At 32.2% G+C, this 19,357-nt stretch overlaps 2 protein-coding genes across 4 annotated transcripts in view; both read left to right on the top strand.

Annotated features, from left to right (window-relative positions):
• Positions 1-19,357, top strand: part of LOC128999033 (uncharacterized) — a 499,696-nt gene that overhangs the window by 310,817 nt on the left and 169,522 nt on the right. The gene's annotated exons all lie outside the window — the stretch shown is intronic.
• LOC128997805 (homeobox protein abdominal-A homolog) overlaps positions 7,078-19,357 on the top strand; it is a 59,556-nt gene continuing 47,276 nt past the window's right edge. For all 3 annotated transcript variants that reach the window (XM_054423525.1, XM_054423523.1, XM_054423524.1), the window contains exons 1-2: positions 7,078-7,836; positions 18,844-18,876. In XM_054423525.1, coding sequence (XP_054279500.1) covers positions 7,224-7,836; positions 18,844-18,876 — 646 coding nt within the window. In that variant the 5' untranslated portion in view covers positions 7,078-7,223. The remainder of the gene's footprint in view (positions 7,837-18,843; positions 18,877-19,357) is intronic.

Here is a 19,357-nt window from a genome sequence, read left to right as displayed (position 1 = left end):
ATATATAGAGATAGTTGTTACTTTTTGTTGTATGTGTTGCATATAAATCAACACACAAATGATAGTAATAGCTATTTAAAATGTCGTTTTATCATTACACTGTATCATAACTAGGCATCCAATCTTTTTGCCTTAGTCCTTAATTTGTTATTAATCCTTTTAATCCTTTCCGACAAATTTTTTTACGTGATTTGATTTTTTAAATTATATAAATACTTTTAAAACAATGTATATAGGGTTGTTTGTATGATTTCGTAACCATCAATATGCTTTTCAACTTATAAATTCCTAAAATCATACGTTTACCATTGTTGCATTGTTAAAAGTGCTTGGTTGTGTATTTTTATTTTATATGTCCATTCTAAATGTTTATCGAACAATCTTTGATTTCAATTTGCCCTAAAAGTATATAACATTTTTAATAACATACAATTATTACTTAAATTCCTCTTGTGGGCTTTGTTAGAATTATTTTCAATGTGTGATGGTTATGTCTTTGTATTCATAGAAGTCGCATACATTGACTTAGTGACATAGTGATTTATTAAAGCAATAAATCTTAATTGAAGATGAATAAAGCCTAGAGTATCTTTATTGATAATTTTTGTGTTGGCTATTTTATTTTTAATTCATTTCCATAACTTATCACTCGATTATGACGCTTTTTATATGAAATTAATTGCGATTGAAATTATTTCATAAAAAGATAAATTTGTGGCACTATTCATACCAGCGATACCCTCATTATAACAAAATTAAAACATATTACCACGTAAAACAACCCTAAGCCATACTACTAAACTGTTTAAAGCATTAAAAAAATAGAAATGCAAAATTGTATTTTATAATGCGGGTGCTTTCATTATTTAAATATCTGGTAATTCAGTCGTTAACTGAGAAAGAGGTTGGCTATTACGATTTGTATACTTTCATAACAGATTGCTACTAGTACCTATTAAAAAATCCTTAGTACGATAGCATTATTTGGTAATTTTCTATCATGGCTAAAAGCTATTTAAACCACCCTATCTATCAATAATTTTTGCGTACATATCACAGGAGATTAGATTAAAATTCTTAAAACTTTAATAGCCTAGTTGTGGAATGATTTCCCACATCATGGCTGACTTGTAACACTTCCGAGTTAATTCTTTTAAATCTTCAACGACAGGGTGGATAGCGATAGCAAAACTAGTAAAGTTATTTATTGATGAATAAATGTGATAATAATTTTCTTGGCAAGTGCTTCTTATTTCAATTATTGGTCTTGCACATCATGGCAGGTGCGATCTCAAAGTTGTAGTTTGCGATTTTACTATGTTGTAAACAAAATGAATTGACAATGTTCAGTTGGGTTCAATGAGACATGAGTTTTTAATCAAATACATATTTTAACGTTTGCAATTACAAATAGCTGCCAGTTTATTTTGATTTGCATGAAAACCAAAATATTATTGACACAACTAATAGTAAAACACTGTAGGAATTGTGTTTGAGACTTTAGACCTTTCTATGATTATTTTGTCTAACGTGATTTCAAACTAATTTAATGTTTATTTCCAGGTAGGAGGCGAGCTTTTTATCTCTCTTATTGTGGATTACCTTCAAATCAGGTAAGTCATCATATTATATCATTTAATCTGCTTAAAGTCTGTAAAAGTATTTTTAAATTTAATACTATAAAACCTCACAGTCTTGTTTTAATATTTTAAATGCAAAGAATTAAAACAGGTTGGACTTAATAATTGTCATTGAGTACCAAATGTAAATAGAGTCATGAGTATCACCAAAAATACCTTACTTTTTTGTATACGTTTATTTTGTATACAAAACATTAACCCACATTTTAAAATTTTTCACACTGAAAGCTCACCAATGGTTGAAAGTCACTAGTGAAATATCACTGATATTGTCACAATACTTTTCAATTCAGAAATGATGGACATAAAAACTGAACGTAAACAATGTCGGTGTATGTTGCTTTAAACTTGTTTATGTTTTTACGCTATAGAACTTGGTTTATAAATATTATAACGGTACATATGATGAACATATGTAAAATGAAAACGACAAATTGTATGCAACATCATAGTTCATAAATCTGTGGTGGGGAATTTTAAATGTTTTCTTAGTTATTTAAGTTAATCTATAATTGAACTTAGAGTTCACCCAAACCCATAAAAATATTATGGTGGTTTCTCCCACAAAGCAAACATCTACCGGCTTATGATTGATCTGATTTTCCTTTGCAACCCATTGATAATAGTTATAGGGGTTATTACATCTATGAGAAAGGAGAAAGTTGAAATAATTATCAACTCTAAACTACTTTTGTGACTAGCTGCAAGCTACGGTTATTGGTATGTTCAGTCCTTAAATATTTATTATATATTAATGTCTTAATATGAAGGATTCATTTAATTTATAATGCTATCTTTTTTATTTTGTAAATTATGTACTTTTTCAAACCGAGAGATCCATAAACTAAGCTAATTAATGTATTGAAAGAGCCACTCCTAAATATTTTCATTATACGATTCCAACCATGTAGGATAGGTCAAGGTTGCTGCCTGTAGCCAAACAACATGGTTAGCATGAAGATGTGTTTGACCTGCGCAGCAGTAAGTTCTATTTCGCCCATCCTAAGGACTGTATTCTAAAGTTATTATTGGCTTAATTAGGTTGAAATACTTTTGTTCAGGAGGAACATAACTCGTGTCTCTTGTGTCCACTTTATTGTCTATATTTAATTTATAAATATTTATTTCAAACTTGTCAAAACAGACTGTTGTAAGTTTTTGCTGTCTATGATATTTGTTCTAACAAAAGAACACAGTTTGGTATGATATTTGTTTACAATATCAAATGTAAACTGCCTCACAAAGTCAATTGCAAATAAAAGATGAATTGTATGTGAATTGTACAAATATTTGTATACACGTAGATGATTTAGTTTTACTTTTGTTGAAATAATCGTGACGTCATTCTTCATGAAAATGATTCAAGCACAACCCGATGCTTTTGAGAATACAACTTTTTAAAAGTTTTTTTTCAAACAGCTGTCATTCAATATTGAAATAATCAATACACAAAATCATATTATACTATAGTATACATATCATTAAGTACTACGAGTGGTTAGTAGCTTATTATACAGGGTGTCTTGCAACCATATGAACAAACTTTGTCACATTATTCAACATGTCAAAGAAACATAACAATTTAATATAACATGTGTCCTTTCTCATTTCGTTTTCGGTCTTATTTCTATCTATATTTATTTTTCTTGCCATACCTACAGTTTTCTCTATTTAAACAATGTTAAATAAAAATTACCCAACCGCAGCTAACCTGCCGACTAAGCGAATTTCCATTCGTCTGAATTGATTTACAATTAAATCTATTTAAATAACATTAGGTTTAACGAGTACCTAGGTTTGCTGCTACAAAGAAACTAATAAATTGTGGTTTTTGGTAAAATTAATAGCTTAGTATAAAATGAATAAATTTGCCAAGTTTGATCAAAATATATCCATAAACAAGGAAACTACAACATTTTAAAATATTCTACAAAAGAATAACCATTTTAAATTTACATTTTTTTTTTAGTTTCTCCGTTACCAATAACTGGACAATAACACTTTGCTATACTAAATTATTAATTTTTAAGCTCTTTAAAAGGTCTCGAGAAAAATCGGGTAATTTTCTTTTTTGAGGGTAAAAAATGAGAAAAATTACTCGAGTTATCGCGTTTACGGACACATATATGTATATAATTTGAAAGAATGGTGTTTTTGGCATCTCTGGACATCAAAATGAAAAAGTAAATCGGTCCCGGATCTAGGTCCTACCGTGCCACCTATGGTAATAACTACCTTTCTACAGGGAAATTCGCTAAACAAACTACTTCTAACATTGTTTAATTGGAGAAAACTGAAGGTAGAGCAAGAAACAAATTTATTTCTCAGTTATTCTTGGTCAAAACAAAACTAAGCTTATAAGATATCGTTGAAATCTGCATGATGTCTACTAGATTTTAGGACTTGTCTTGGAAAAATTTTGTAAAATTGACGGGTTTCATAGAATTTGGCATCAAATATTTAAAAACCACAATTTTTAAACGGTTCAAGATTTTTTATTCATATTTTGCACAAACATATTGGTTAATAAGATAAACATTTTTACAGAACTTCAACGCTGTAGCTCAAACAGTTAAGTAGTTGAGGATGTTTTTTTTAAACCCCATACACCGAAAAATGAATGAGATAGGACTGATGTTATATTACATTTATTTTTTATTTTTACATGCTGAATAACGTGACAAAGTTTGTTCATATGGATGCAAGACCCCCTGTATTTATCACAATGGATTTGTTTATAAGAAGTGATAAACTTTCCCACGCACTTACGCCTATAGTGTGAGACAGAGACTTCTAAACAGACAACTCACTAAAAAACTCTTCTATTCTATTGGACAGAGACCTGGGATTGTTTGTTCCAGCACTTCAGGACAGGTCAACAAGTGACAGGCTCCCATCGTATCTAGCGTTCAGTTTGGTTACAATGGGTAGCGGGATTTACCAAGATGATTAATAGTAGTATGAAACGTATAAAAAAGTCCATCACCTCAATGTTTGACTATTACCTCTAGAAGCCACTATGATTTTATACACCAAGAATAATTAGGTGATGGATTCAAAACCAATATTGTTACAATTTATGGATTTCACAAGTTGCCCTCTAGATCTCCGGAAAGTGGAGAGAGTTTTGAATTATTTTTTTTTTAATACAAAAATGTGAAGCTATCGTGTGGTCTATTGATCAATTTCGTACAGTTTTCTGTACATCATATAACTTAGATCTTTACCATCTTGTAGACATGTAAGTCAAAAGCTATATGTAAGTAATATACATGTTTTAATCTATGCCTTATTCTAATGAGAATACTGTATGTATATGGATCGATTATGTTGAAATCGAGAGACTTCACTTTGATTCTGAAATTCAGAAAGCTAGCCCCAAAAGTTTTACCAACAAAACTCCACTGAAGTGATCTACTACATTTTGACCAGGATCTCACAGCTGTTTGTGTAGCTATAGAGTTTTTTTTTTTACTTCTGACTACAACAGCTGACCGAACCTTTGAGCCAGCGGTGTTTGTAAGAAGGTTAAGATTTATACTTGGTTATCTTATCGATTGTTCAAGCAAGTCAAGTGAAATACCCCATGATACTCGATTAGGTGCTTTGTTATTCCACATATCCCAAAATTACTTATCTAATTGTATTATTGGATAACTATGAACTATTTATTTATTGGTAAAGAAATATTTTACAACCCATGTTTGACCATTTAAATTACTGAGTAACATTATTTTGTTCAGATCTTCAGTTGATGTAATTAATGAAGTTTATTTTATGCATTAGTTTTATTTCATTGCCGTGCAAAATCTTAAACAAATAAAACATAAAAAATACACACTTAGACTTTTAGAGAAGTTTGTAAAAAAGGGACAAGAAAACTAAATCCCAACATAAATTCTAGTTGGGCCCAATGTTACGTTAGGTTGAATCCACAGTGCGAGTTAATATTCACTATGATATTGATCTCATATAGGAATGTAGAGAATGATCACGCATTCATTTTGCATCTGTGTGATCAAGTTAAGCTTCACGAGGGATGAGACTATCATAGAGTAAGAATTTCAAGGCTTATGTGTATTATTGGTGTTTTAAGATCATAAAAACAATGGGAGGTATTTTTAGCAGGGCAAGATTTATTTCACTGGAATTTTCATTTTCATCGATAACAATTTAATGGTTCTAGAATAATTACTCATTCATTGGGCAGAGCTATGCTGAATGATAAAATGTTGTAACGGCTACTGCGAAGAATTAATCTTAATAAAACAATCTATAACATCTTTTGTGTCTGGATTGAGTAGTTTTGCCAGTTTTCCTGTGATACAATGTTATTCAATATTTAGGCTTATAGAACAGACTTTCCTGTGTTAGAGCCATTTTAAAATTTTACATTCATGTTTTAAATATTCCATTGTAAACGTATTATGTGTAAACATATCCAATTTACTCATTGTCACTTTGGCAAAAATAGTCTAGTAAGATTTAATTTTATAGTGTAGGCCTACAAAACGTTATTGCATTAATTTTAAAATTACCTAAATGGAAAGAGTACAAGTAGCCTAGCATTTTTTTGTATACTTTATGGATTATACATTAAACATTAATCTGTTATACACTAAAGATGGACGACTAAGTCACTTATCTTGCATCTAAGTAATACGACAAAATGGTTAGTTCCGTTTAAAGAATGTCCCGATTTAAATTAAATTTGAATAGCCTATTATATTGATTTACTTCTGTAAATATCACACTACAGGATTAAGTTTAGTTTTGGATCGTTAAAAAACCGGTTAAAGTTTAACTAAACGTTAAAATTTAACAGAAATTAAATTAGTGTTAACATTAAACACTAATTTTACTTGGCCTATAATTACACTTGGGTGGGTAAGACATAATTTAATATGTTTGTAATTGTAAGAAATACTAATAAGTATTGGTCTCACGTTTATAATCATAGTAATATCAGTATAAATTTTGATACAGATTGTGAATTGACTCGCAAAACTAATCTTAATTCACCAGCATATAGCGCTTATATGCACGATAGTTGTTTTTATTACGTATAAAATTAGCCTCCGAATACAGTCATTACGAGCGGTGTATCGGCTGTGAACGTCGTGTAAACTCATAACAACGGGTTCACCCGATCAGGCCTCTTTTATGATAAGTGATAATATTTTTGATCGCCTGAAAATGTTTTGTTTTGTTGCGCTTTTATCCGCTGTAAAAATTCCTGGCGGTCCCGGTAGATGGTGTTAGCTGTGCCGAGTGAGTATCGACTGCGGGGGCCGGCTCGCGCTCGAAGCGGATTGGTCCGAGTTGCCGCCAGCCGCGCCGCCATTGGTCGGTCGGTCGGCGCGAAGGTGAGAGGGGGGCTCTATAACGTTAAGGGGTTACTCGACTCGAGATAGCCCGCAGTACGTATACCCTTCACATACACAACGGCCATAAAGGCTTTAACAAGCGCATACAACTACCGAGGTGCGAGCGGGACATTTTTTAGGTTAGGTTTTCCGCGAGGACCGCACCGCGGCGCTCGGTCACGAGATGTGTCGTTACGGATGCTAGACCGATACCGTCATGAGCTCAAAGTTCATCATAGATAGTATGCTGCCTAAGTACCATCAGCAATACCAGCATCATCTACTCAACCCGGTAATAACGTCCTCGTCAACTGGTGATACTTCCGCGGTCAACTATTCCATCACGACCAACAACTCGTCATCATCGTCGTCGTCTCCACCGCCCAGTCTAGTGTCCTCCGCCTCCAGGATGTACCCGTACGTCGCGGCACATCACCACCATCAGCAACAAGCCGCAGCAGCCGCAGCCTTCGCCGGAGCAGCAGCTGCCACGGGGTCCATGGTCCCCGGAGCCTTCAGCACCCCTAGCAGTGCCGCCCTCGCTGCTGTCGTGGATGCCGCCGCCGCCGACAAGTCCTGTCGCTACACCGGCAACGTCCCTCCTCCGGACTCCATGGTCAACTATTCTCTACATCACCAGAACGGTTCTGCCGCTTCCTCCGTGTCCGCCGCCTCGGCCTCCATGGCTGCCGCCGCCCAGTTCTACCACCAGGCCGCTGCCGCCTCCGTCGCCGCCGACCCCCTCGGCTCCTGTACCACCCAGGTGGCCAACGCCGCTACCGGACAGCCCATGCCCGACATACCCCGCTACCCTTGGATGTCTATCACCGGTAAGTTTCGTCCCGACTTTTATTGCCCCGTAAAACACCCTCTTATGCCTTTATCGCCCATTATTGTCCTAATGGCCGTTAACCGGGCCGTTCCGTGTAATCGTTTTATTGCCCATTAATGACCTTGTTATTAGGTGATTATAATTAAACGGGCGTTTACATTAAATTTAAATGTTATCGCGTGTTTTATTGCACATTTAACTATAGGTTTACTTTAAAGTATCTAGTCCTGCTCCGATGAAGGAAACTCAAGCGATTGGTTTGTATTCTTGTGTTTATTCAAAACTCTTGTACGCAATCCCTGTTTCAAAAGACGCATTGTGTTGTCTCATGTTGATATATTTACTACGCATTTTTAAGACCAATAAACGTATTGTTGTTGATCACTCTATAGATGATGAGTCATTGCTAGCTTATAACATTTACACACCGACCCTAACAACCGTTTACAAACAATCGAGTCATTAATTGGCATTGACTAAGCCACCATTAGTGTCTTTAGAAAGAACACCCAGTCCAATATACATATTTTACAAATCTAAAGTTTTTTTTCAATATTCGATTTAAACAATCATCCACACCTGTGGTAGGGCAACATAAAGTTGAGATTCTTTGGAATTCAACTTAAACTTTTAAGTGCTAAAATGACCCAATTTATATATCTGGAAGTTGTAAACAGCACCGGAAGCAGTAACATTATCGGCCGGAAAGAACAGTGATATCGAGTTTGCCAATTCATTAGATAGGCCCATAGCTTGTTAATGGTCCATTAGGCTGTTTATAAGACCCGCTGCATAAACATTTACCCGTCAATGAATGTCTCCTTGAGTCTGTTTGTATTTCATGTCTGTGTTGAGTGTTATCCGCTGCAACTCTGTTGTGCCGCATGATCTGTTTTTGTTTTTCCTAACACATGGTTGCTTTCATGTCTTATAACATCCCAAATAGCCTACTTCGGACAGCTGCTTCCTAAACTTAACATTATGTTAGTGCCTGCACGTAGGAGTTTAGTTTGAATTGATTGTACAGTTAGTAACAGTTTTCGGGTTCGTCCTAAACTTAGTAAATATTTATTCAAATCACATTTATAAAATTGTGTTATGATAAATAATGTTATATTCGTGATATAAGCAATTATGTATTTGAATCTTGAACACATTGTTGTCTAAATTATACGGAATGATTTCAAATACTGTATTTGATAATCTAAAACGGATACATTGCACATAGCTCAAGCTTAAATCTAACAAAGACATTCACGCATTGGCCGTACTATTATTATTAAACACTTTAACATATTAAAAACACAATAAAGACTTAAATGTATAATAAATTTATAATCTATTCCTACAACTGTAAATACGATTCCAATAAGTTAACTTAAACCATTCCTAACTCTTCTAAAAAAAAATAACTATCCTACAGTATTATGTTTTGGATAACCTTTTTAAACTTGTTTTAAGTTTTACTTAAAAAAAAGGTTTTAACTTAGACAAATCAAAGATAGATTACTATTAGATATACCGGTAACACAAATTATGTGTAATCCGTTACAGTATGCAGCTTGTAAAACAGATCTGATATAGTTTTATTGACATGTAGATTTTACTACTCCAATTCATTGTTCGGGAAAATTCAAATTCTAAATACGCGCATTGTAAGATGGAATACACAACATGTCACGTCATCAAAATGTAACATCGACAATGTCCCTACAGTTTTTTTAGAACAATTGTAAAAGTCTAAATTTACTTATCTTTTAAATTAGGTACTTTTAAGTTTTATTTAAATCGGAATATTTTAACAGAATGTTCTTTTGCAATTGCATGTTGCCACAGCATACGCATTATATCTCCTGAGTGATGAATGAGATGTTTACGTGTTTGTACCTTTTTGCATGCGTTTGATGAATAGTGTATGCATTTTATACATTTTTTTACATATACAAACTTTTTAACCTTAGAATTCTATCTGCCTAGCGATACTTTTAAACAACCTTTTAAACTAGCCACTTTTACAAAAATTTAGATTAACTATAACCAATTACAAAAATATTTAGCTTATATTATTTTTATTTATTTAATAAATATTTTAAATAAAGGAGAATATAAAGGAATATAAGGGATAAATGTCTTTGGCCCTTTGATTCCTGCTTTTCCAGACATTAAACATTATTGAATAATTTAAATAGTTTTAAGTTAACCAAGCTTATTTTATTAAAGCTTTCGTAAATTCATTTTATGTTTTATTTGATTTTAAGCTTAAAATGGTAAGCAAGTATTAGCTGCACTCACGGCACCGTAGACGCGGTATGGCTCGGCGCGACGCGACGGCCGCGGCGGAGTGGCTTGGCCATTTTATCGGCTTGTTCATATAGCCTAAACAAAGTGGCATTTGTTTCAATTTAAAATTGCTTACTTACATTTAAGTGTTCATAAGGAACGCCTTTTGCTTATTTTGAGTGGCAGAGACTTTAACATTTTCGCTAGGCCTAAGTAATTACTCGATTTTAAAATACGACGCCCATTGATTGAAATAATCCCTCCTTATTAAGATTAGAAAAAATATTTTGTATGTCTGTAGTCCCTCTTAAAGTATTTAATCTTTAGGTTTTCGTTCTCGTCCTGCACGCGATACTAAGGGTAATACCTTTAACAATTCCAATTTACGCTTTACTAATAAAAAAAAACAACAGACACAGTCCAATATGAAATCTTCTAAGGATATTGATGGAACAGAGTTTAATCGACCACCAATCCTTAGAAGAGCTATTCGATGACTTTGCGATATACCACAATATATTTACAATATAAATAAAGGACAAAGTAATTGAGAATAAATTGTTACGCATGGACCAATGCATGAATAATTAATTCTGTGATATAATAAAAATAATTCTAATATAATAATTTTGCTAAGCAATTTTATAGCCTAAGCTTGTATTTTCATATGTGGTATTTACCCTTTAAAATATTTGCGCTTTAAAAGTAACATTATAATACAATCTTAGACTATTGACCTCATGGAGGATATCAAACTAACAAATCTGTTTAGTAATATATTTTTATTTGGAAATACTTAGCCAAACTTAAGTAACAATTAATGGTCATCTTTGCCATTTATAAAGCAACATTACAGATTTGACTAATCCAAACGACAAATCGGTTTAATTGAATTCATTATAGAAGTATATACTAAAAGTTTGATATTGTATTGGTCTATTGGTAACAGTGAGTAAAAAGATTACCTACTTGTTTCAAAGAGACGAAAAGGGAAACTAGAAACGCATTGTAAGTTTTACTTAAACAACTGTTTCGTTATTTAAGACGTTTTGTACAAGAATTCAAAATCATGAAATTTAGTCCTTGAAAAAAAAGGCCTACTGGTGGGTCTAAACCTAAATAAAACAATCAGTAACAACTTGAATTAGTCATACTTTACTTACTTGATTTATTAATCAAACAATGTTTTCATAAAGTTATACATTCCTTGTACGGAATGGAATCTTGAAAAGGCTAGCCCGGTTTGTATAAAAACAAACTGTCACTTTCAGTTTCAAAACTTTCACTTACTCTGCCCTGCTGGTCGAGCCCTTTAGGTCTGAAGAAAATAATCCTCTATGCATTTAGTACAACTACTATATCAATTTACGAAGAAATCTGGCAAATATTCACCTTCCAAGCATCTACCCAACTACTGTAGGCCTAGTCATAGTATGATATATTCCATATTAATAAACTTCATCTTTACCAGTATACCCCTTATAACCATTGACTGAATATTTAAATTATCATTTAATTAAAATATCGTAGTTTGATACTCTCTATCACTGCAAAACGGAAACAATTTCTCATAGGTTTCTAGAATGTTATATTTTGAAAAAGTGTTTCGATGTTGATTGACTTTTTTGTATCATTAGTTTTATACGTTAAAATACAATTGCAGTTTGACAACTTAGTTAATTTTTACCTTACTAATTTAAATACAGCAGTTTTATATAATAATGCCACTCTTGTATAACATTAATATTTTAATAAGGTTTAAAAATTTTATGGGCAAAGTATCGGTACCATAATTTGACGGTTTAAACTGTATATTGTATTTGATTTTCCCTTTTAGAACATTTAGTATAAACAACTGAATTTGACCGTCTGTTTAATTTTGTTCGTATGGTAAAGAAAACTAAGGTTTTTTAACTTCAAGACAAATTCTATTTGTTTGTTTTTTATCGAATGTTCTGATATTGAAGAGGCTATTTAAATATATTTTTTATTTACGTCACCAATACTTTTATTTATTTTCTTACAAGCAAGTTAATATAGAATTATATTTATACGAATAATTAACTATCAGTAGGGAATTAAACTTTAAAATCAAACAAAATAACAGGAAAAATGTAACCATTGGAACGTGAACCTAATATTTTCGTTCACACGCATTCTGATTTGTAAATCAACATATTCTGCTATTAAGCCAGCGGCATGGTTTTAAATAATAGTCAGGAATATAGCTTGTATATGCTTAAAACTACACTCTTCCAAACACTGATAGGTTTACTTCAATAACATAATTTGAACAAGACGCAATGGCACACCTTGCAACTGGGGCCTATATTGAATAGCAACATCTCTAATAATTTTACTTCCTGTAACCATTCTTTAGGTAACTCAAACAACGAAATTTAATGTAAATTACTTTCAGTGTACCAAATTACCCACTTAGATTAAAAAAGTAAACCCCGCTATTCAAAAATATGAGTTATGTTAAACCACACAAATTTATTCAAATTTAGTAGGCATTACTCCGCACTGATCCCAATTTTTTAAGATAAGTAGCTTATTTACTTATTATTTTCATTGGAAATATCCAGTAATATAATAGGTTAACTTAATTGTTGTTGCTATACCAATCGATTCAACTGATTAAGGGAAAACTTAGTGTTTTTATTGCACTTTGTATTAGTATGTCTCAGTTTTTTTTATCAAATAAATAAATAAAAATCTTTTTTCCATCTGCATACATTTTTATTTTTAAACGTGTGTTACTTTTTGAAACAAGTAAAACTGGTAACGAAACAATTTATAAAACTGATTTTATCTTACTGATATTTTAGCATCTTCAGATTCTGAGACCCCTAAATGAATGCTTTGGAATCAAATTAAGCCGAATCTTTTGAAATTAAGCAAACATGCATAGGAAACAAAAAAAGATTGGCACTAATATTGCATTCATAATTTGACACGAATTTAACCTTATAACATTAACATGTGAAAGGTGATTTACCCATGTTAAGTGTTTGTGTTTGTAATTACGCAAACTTATTGGCTCTATATAATACAGCATTTTCCAAATTATGTACTTTACTTGGAGTTAAATCATACTGCCACTGTTTTCAAGATTGACGAAGGAGTTTAAAGTGGAACTGACAGACCAGTGGGCTCCGCTCGGCTCACGCTCAATTGGGAATTTCTATTTTCTTTACTCACTCTTATTGTGAGATCTATATGTCGTTAATCTGGATTCCAAAAAATATTAAAAAGCTCAAATTGAACAGTTTAGATCCTAATTTATAGTTCTTTAAGTTGATCCTATCAGATTTTAAACTAAGCACCCTCTATACTTCAGAATAGTTGACATTGTTTTTTAACGATTGTAGGTTTTAACGGTTACTTTGAAAATGTATTTTCTGGACCTGAATATAGTTTACAACGGCTTTTTAGGCCTCCTTAGTAATTTTTGCTTGGCGTTAATTTGTCGTTTTGGTGATAAAGTTTGGCGTATTGGGCGTTATATTTTTAATTTGACTCTGCTACAGAAAATATTTTTGAGTTATCCAAACACCATAGTAGTTAACCTCGACACCAAATGCAGTTTCTTTTAAATCTTAACTCAATAGAGTTGCGCTTAAGCTTATTTCCCCCTTTTCGCCCAAATCCTTTTTCAACAGTTTCCGGTGTTTCATAGCTTTTACAATCCTTCAGAGTGTCACCGAGTAAAAGTAATTTCAAATTTAATAAAACCCGACATATTTACGACCGCAAAACAAAAGGGAATTAGGAAAATAGATTTTATAATTGAGGGAAACAATTGTAGCATTGTCTTTACACCTGATTGGTGAGTATTTTCCAAAACGTTTCGTAGAAGTGTTACCCCGCGTCCGCGTGGTTCTAATGGCGAAGGCAATTTCGCAGAGTAATTCTACTGGCGGTGATGGTGTATACCGTGAGGACGCGAGTCCTCCTCGTAAACTTCAACTTCGTGCGTCTCTCCCCTCGCCCCTTCACCCCCGCCACCCCCTCGTCGTCGATAACGGTCCACTGACTTGGAATTGGATTCTCTCAGAGGTTCAAGGTAGAGGCGAAGGAATGAACTAAATTACTTGATTAAACTGCTGAACTGCATTTGCTCTTAAATGGCCTGAAGTTGAACGGGACATTTCGAGGTTCTAGTTGTATTCTTGCTTAGTTTGAACTTTTGGTGTAATTGATGATTACGCATTTGGATGAGCTGATTGAATCAGTATTTAATCGTCAAATTATGTCACTGATTTCCGAACGTAGCTTAACGATTGCTACCTCTAGTCATGTTGATCTAGCCCGTGTATTGAGGTAACTTTTACGTTACTTAGGTCAATATTGAATAGTACAAAATGATGTAACTTTAGAGAATTCCTTGGGATTTGAAAGATTAGGAATAAGTCTTAAAACCTAACATCTATCAACATGGCTAGGAAACTCGCAAAGCGCATTTAAAAACCTCGGCCCCAAATAGGTAACTCAAAATTCTTCCATTTTTTATGACTTTTAGTGTTTAGTGTCTATAAAATGCCGAATAATGACTAAGAACACTTAAAAACGATCTGTTACGAACATTTAAATATGCTGTTAATTTTTTCAATCATCAATAGGACAACTAAGAGAGAAGTCACTGTATTGTCTATGATGTGCAAAGTCTTACGTTTGAAAGATTATTTTATGGTCCATATATTATGTAGCCTAGATATCTGTTTGAATATCCACAATACGTATACGCATCATAATATGTATTGTAATTTGTGAAATACACATTTAGTCAATTAACGGTGTATTGCTAAATATAATACGTTATTAGTGCTTTTTTACTCCAACCTGGAATAAATATTGATCGAAATAAAGTAACAGATTTCTTCATTTAAGGTAGTTGTAAACAATGTAGCTATAATGATTCATAATTTCCAATATTGAAGTAACGTGATTCACATAAAAACAAAACATAATTTGAATCTATTTGGCATTTATTTTTAGTTTCGATTTTCTAGTATTTTTTCAATGGGTACAATATATTTACAACAGTACAATACATTTCGGTAAGCGACATCATATTTTAAAGTCTAGCCCGATGATTTATGTAAACATATTTATTGTGTTCAGGGTTTATCAAGAGTTCAAAGAATCAACCTTATTAGACAATATCTATTTCTGAAAGAAAATAAAACTGAGATAAATCATGGACTTGACCCTTAGCCACGTACTTTGATAAAATTAATTGAAATTACTCCATAAACACCCATGATTTTATTACTTTTGTTATAAACAAGTTTTACTGCTTTAGATTGATAAATGTAATCAATTTTATGACAGTATATTAATTAACAATTATTTTTTTGTAAATTAATTCATTGGTACATTTGAAATATCTAATGTTTTGTTCTTAACCTTGAATATCAATTACTTTTTTACAATATTTCTTGATTTCAACTCAATACCTGTATCGCATGCTTAAGTCCATGTCATATTTCTTCTGTTTTGCAATGTATTGCTATTAAAAACTTAAACTATTATCTTAAATGGTAATACATTGAAACTTGTCCCAAAATATTTCGTTTAGCAAAGTATTTTTGAAACCAAACAATTAAAAATTTTCAATACTTAGAAATAAAAACAAATATGACCTAACTTTAGACTAACTAACGTTGGGAACCCTAACCTTTTGTTTAAACGCAATCCAAATTTCAAGTACCGTAATATACTGTTTATCGACAACACAAGCTTATATGTTGGCATCCCTGTTTTCTCTTCTTAATTGCCGATCACCTAATATGCATTTTTGAATCTATGAGTTTTAGTGTTATTGGTAGATTGTTGTTAATAAGACTCAACCGAACCGGGGTTCACTAGCTGAAAGAGTATGTTTTGTGCATTAAAAGTAAATCATTGATTTTATAACAAGATAGGTCTGAAATTAACTTCCCGTGTTATTTCAGTACGAAAAAAAACTATTTATAGGGTATTAAATATTTAAGGAATTCAGATCTGTAGAAAACCGAAGATCGTAGACCAACAATACATACTCTATTTGAGTCTTACACGTTAAGTCTTATTTATGATGAATTCTAAATTAAACTAAATCTCATACATATCTACGCAACAATGCATTTCAGCTGATCGGCAATGAATTAAAGAAAACTGGGATACCAACATATAAGCTGGTTTGGGTCTCACGGTAGTTCTAACTAGTTGGGTTTTGTAAAAAAAACACACCCTGTATTATCTTAAGAGGGGCTACTTTTTGAATTCGTTATAGGCTACAATCGTTTCATATTTAACTCCAGCTAGCGTTTTTTTCTCTTTTTTTCTTGTAATTTAACTTAACTAGGCCATAGACAATAACGAAAATAAGAGGTTTTTCCTTATAAACTATCGTTTTTTATCTGTAATTTCTTGTAATCTGGCCCACAGTATACAAACAAGCTGTCGCCATGTTAAGCTTAATTTACTTAAGTCAAACGAGTACATCGATCGTTTCAGTTGACCTTTACTGATAATTCTTATCATTAAAGCTTGATAAGCCCTAGCGTCGTGGCACACTCGGCCGATTCGGTAATGGCTTACTTAATTATCTACATCATATTTATTTTACATGAGTTACAATCGCGTTTGAAAAATTTGGTTAAGACAAAGTGGTGTACTTGAATTTGATTACTTCAACTGCTGAATTAATTTGGAATTTGTACTTTTTATTTATTACAATGTGAGATAACTGTCTTCTTATATTTCCATTACCGTTTATGAAATTTAGCTTTGTATAATAGTGTCTATCTTAGCTTGATGTTGATTTTCGTACTACATTATAAAATTGAAAAGTTTTTCTTAACACCGATAAAATGAAAGCAGCAAAACGTTTGTCGAATACCGTTTTGATTGTGATAATACATCCCAAACTCTAATAACACGCTGCCCTTTCATAGTTTGTATATAAAATGCTGGCCTATTCGAGCAGAGAGCAGTTTACACTTTAACTTATGAATCCATTACAGGTTTTAATTGTTTTGAGAAACAAAAATGCAACATAATGTGGAATCTTTTAAACCAAACCAAACCAAACCAAACCAAACCAAACCTAACCTAAACTAACCTAACGAAGCAAAACGTAAAATGAAATTTCTCATACAGCTTTGCAAAGTTGTAAGTTTATTTGGGTTAAAGTTTTATCTTTGACCGTTTTGTGAGACGGCTAAGAAAAATCCTGTTTTTTATTACGGATTTAAGTGTTGATTTAATATTAACCTAACCTAACCTAACCTTTGTACGAGAGGTAACGTAGTTGAGCAATTTTATGCTTAGCTTTGCATTCTTGTGTTTTGAGTTTTGAGGCAAAACCTAAACGCCATGATAATTTTGTATGTACACTTTACTTTGATGCACAAAACATAAATACATGTCTAAATTAAATAATATCACTGAATAGACCTAACAATATTAAAGTGTGGCAAAAAATATCCGGGACGGTTGAATATTAAACGAACTAATAATGCTACGAAACTTCAATTCAAGTTACTGGGCATAAAATACATTGATTAATTTGTTACACATTAATCAGTAATACGCTACCTCTGCAGCGGACAGCCCGCTAGGAGTCAAAAACAAACTTAAGTGTAAGCATAGGTTATTACGCACACTCAATAAAATCATTATCATTAGAATGCAATGCTTCAAATACGAACTGAAACCGACAACCGTGGCAACTATGAGAGCCGTTCAAAGATTTCTTGAATTATCAGTGGGAGACGGTCGACAACAAATCAATAGAAATTCCCTAATAGATATAAACATAAGATTAAGGTCTTTATGAGTAAAAGACAATGCCGAAAACTAAAAAAAAAAAAAAAACAAAAAAAAAACAAATAACAAATTACAGTCATTATAAGATTAAATGAATTTTAGAATTTTGACATAAAACATCGTGGTAAAAAATTGCAAAAGTTAAGAAATCTTTTAATGAGTGCCATTTTTACTTGGTTTATTTTTGCCACCCAGTATATATGAATGTGAAATCCCTATTATTTAAAATCGACCATAAAATGCCATAAAGAAATTTCCCATTATTATCTTCCCTGGGGATTATGATTAATCCTCCTAGTTCTGATCATACATCTATAGACAATTTTTCAAATTCAAGTCACCACGTAATGTTGTTTATGATTTGTTATTGCTGGAAAAGTCTTTTTGTGTAAAGATATGTTTGTTTTGTGTTGTCTTTATTTGTTAATTGTCTTTGAAATACCTTTTTCATTACTACTTCAAATTCTTCCGGTATAAAATTTCCCCAAAAGCAAAATAGAATTTCCTCTGTGCTGTGATCTAATTTATCGCATGGCATGTTTTACACTAATGTATATTCACTGTTCAGACCTCTATGATCTACTATGTTGTTGAGAATTTCGGTGGGCCACCATATATGAATCGTGAAATACATTTTCCTTGATAGTTTTTACCATTAGCTCGTATGTTTTCACAAATTGATGTCATTTTATGTTCAAGCACGTGTAGATTTTATATTTAGATTTTTGTGTGTATTTAATCTGTGTATCTTTAGCATACTATGCATGTTTTGTGTGATTCACTAATTGTTTTGTATTTGTGTAAAAGCATGAGTATAGTATAGCATTAATAATTAATGAAGTGTATCATTTACGTTGTTAATCGTTTAACTAAAACATAATGTGAGTAAAACGTGTTTATTTTACAGATTGGATGAGCCCATTCGATCGCGTTGTCTGTGGTAAGTACCATTTATAACAATAACTCCTTCTGGTAAGGTTTTGATGCCGATTGTTTTATAGAAAAATTTAGCTTATTTACTGACCAATATTTTGAAAGATATTTGGATAACTAGTTATTATAATTTTACTAATAAAAAGCCTATGCCATTAACATATTAAATATGATGAAAGGAATCATGATTTGGGCGATTAAATGGGCATAAAAATTTCACTCCACCGGATCAAGAATTAACAGTAATTTTTACATTTTTGGAAAATATATAAATGTCTTAAAGCCTAACTATTTTATATAAATTATGAATCTGATTTAAATTAAACTAAGCAAAGTATAGACAATAGACTATTGCATCATTTTGAAACGGACAGTGAAATAAGTCCTCAATATATACTTATCAGACATTATTTTTCATTTGTAACTAAAACATTTCATCAACACTAGATAAAGATCTAATCACTGCAAATTAAAATAAATGACCGTGT

The sequence above is a fragment of the Macrosteles quadrilineatus genome, unplaced genomic scaffold (genome assembly GCF_028750875.1).
Source record: "Macrosteles quadrilineatus isolate MER2022 unplaced genomic scaffold, UCM_ALF_1.0 Scaffold_7__1_contigs__length_78375512, whole genome shotgun sequence".
Lineage (NCBI taxonomy): Eukaryota > Metazoa > Arthropoda > Insecta > Hemiptera > Cicadellidae > Macrosteles > Macrosteles quadrilineatus.
Note: the sequence above shows the minus strand (reverse complement) of the source record. Positions and strands in the feature narration are given on the sequence as shown.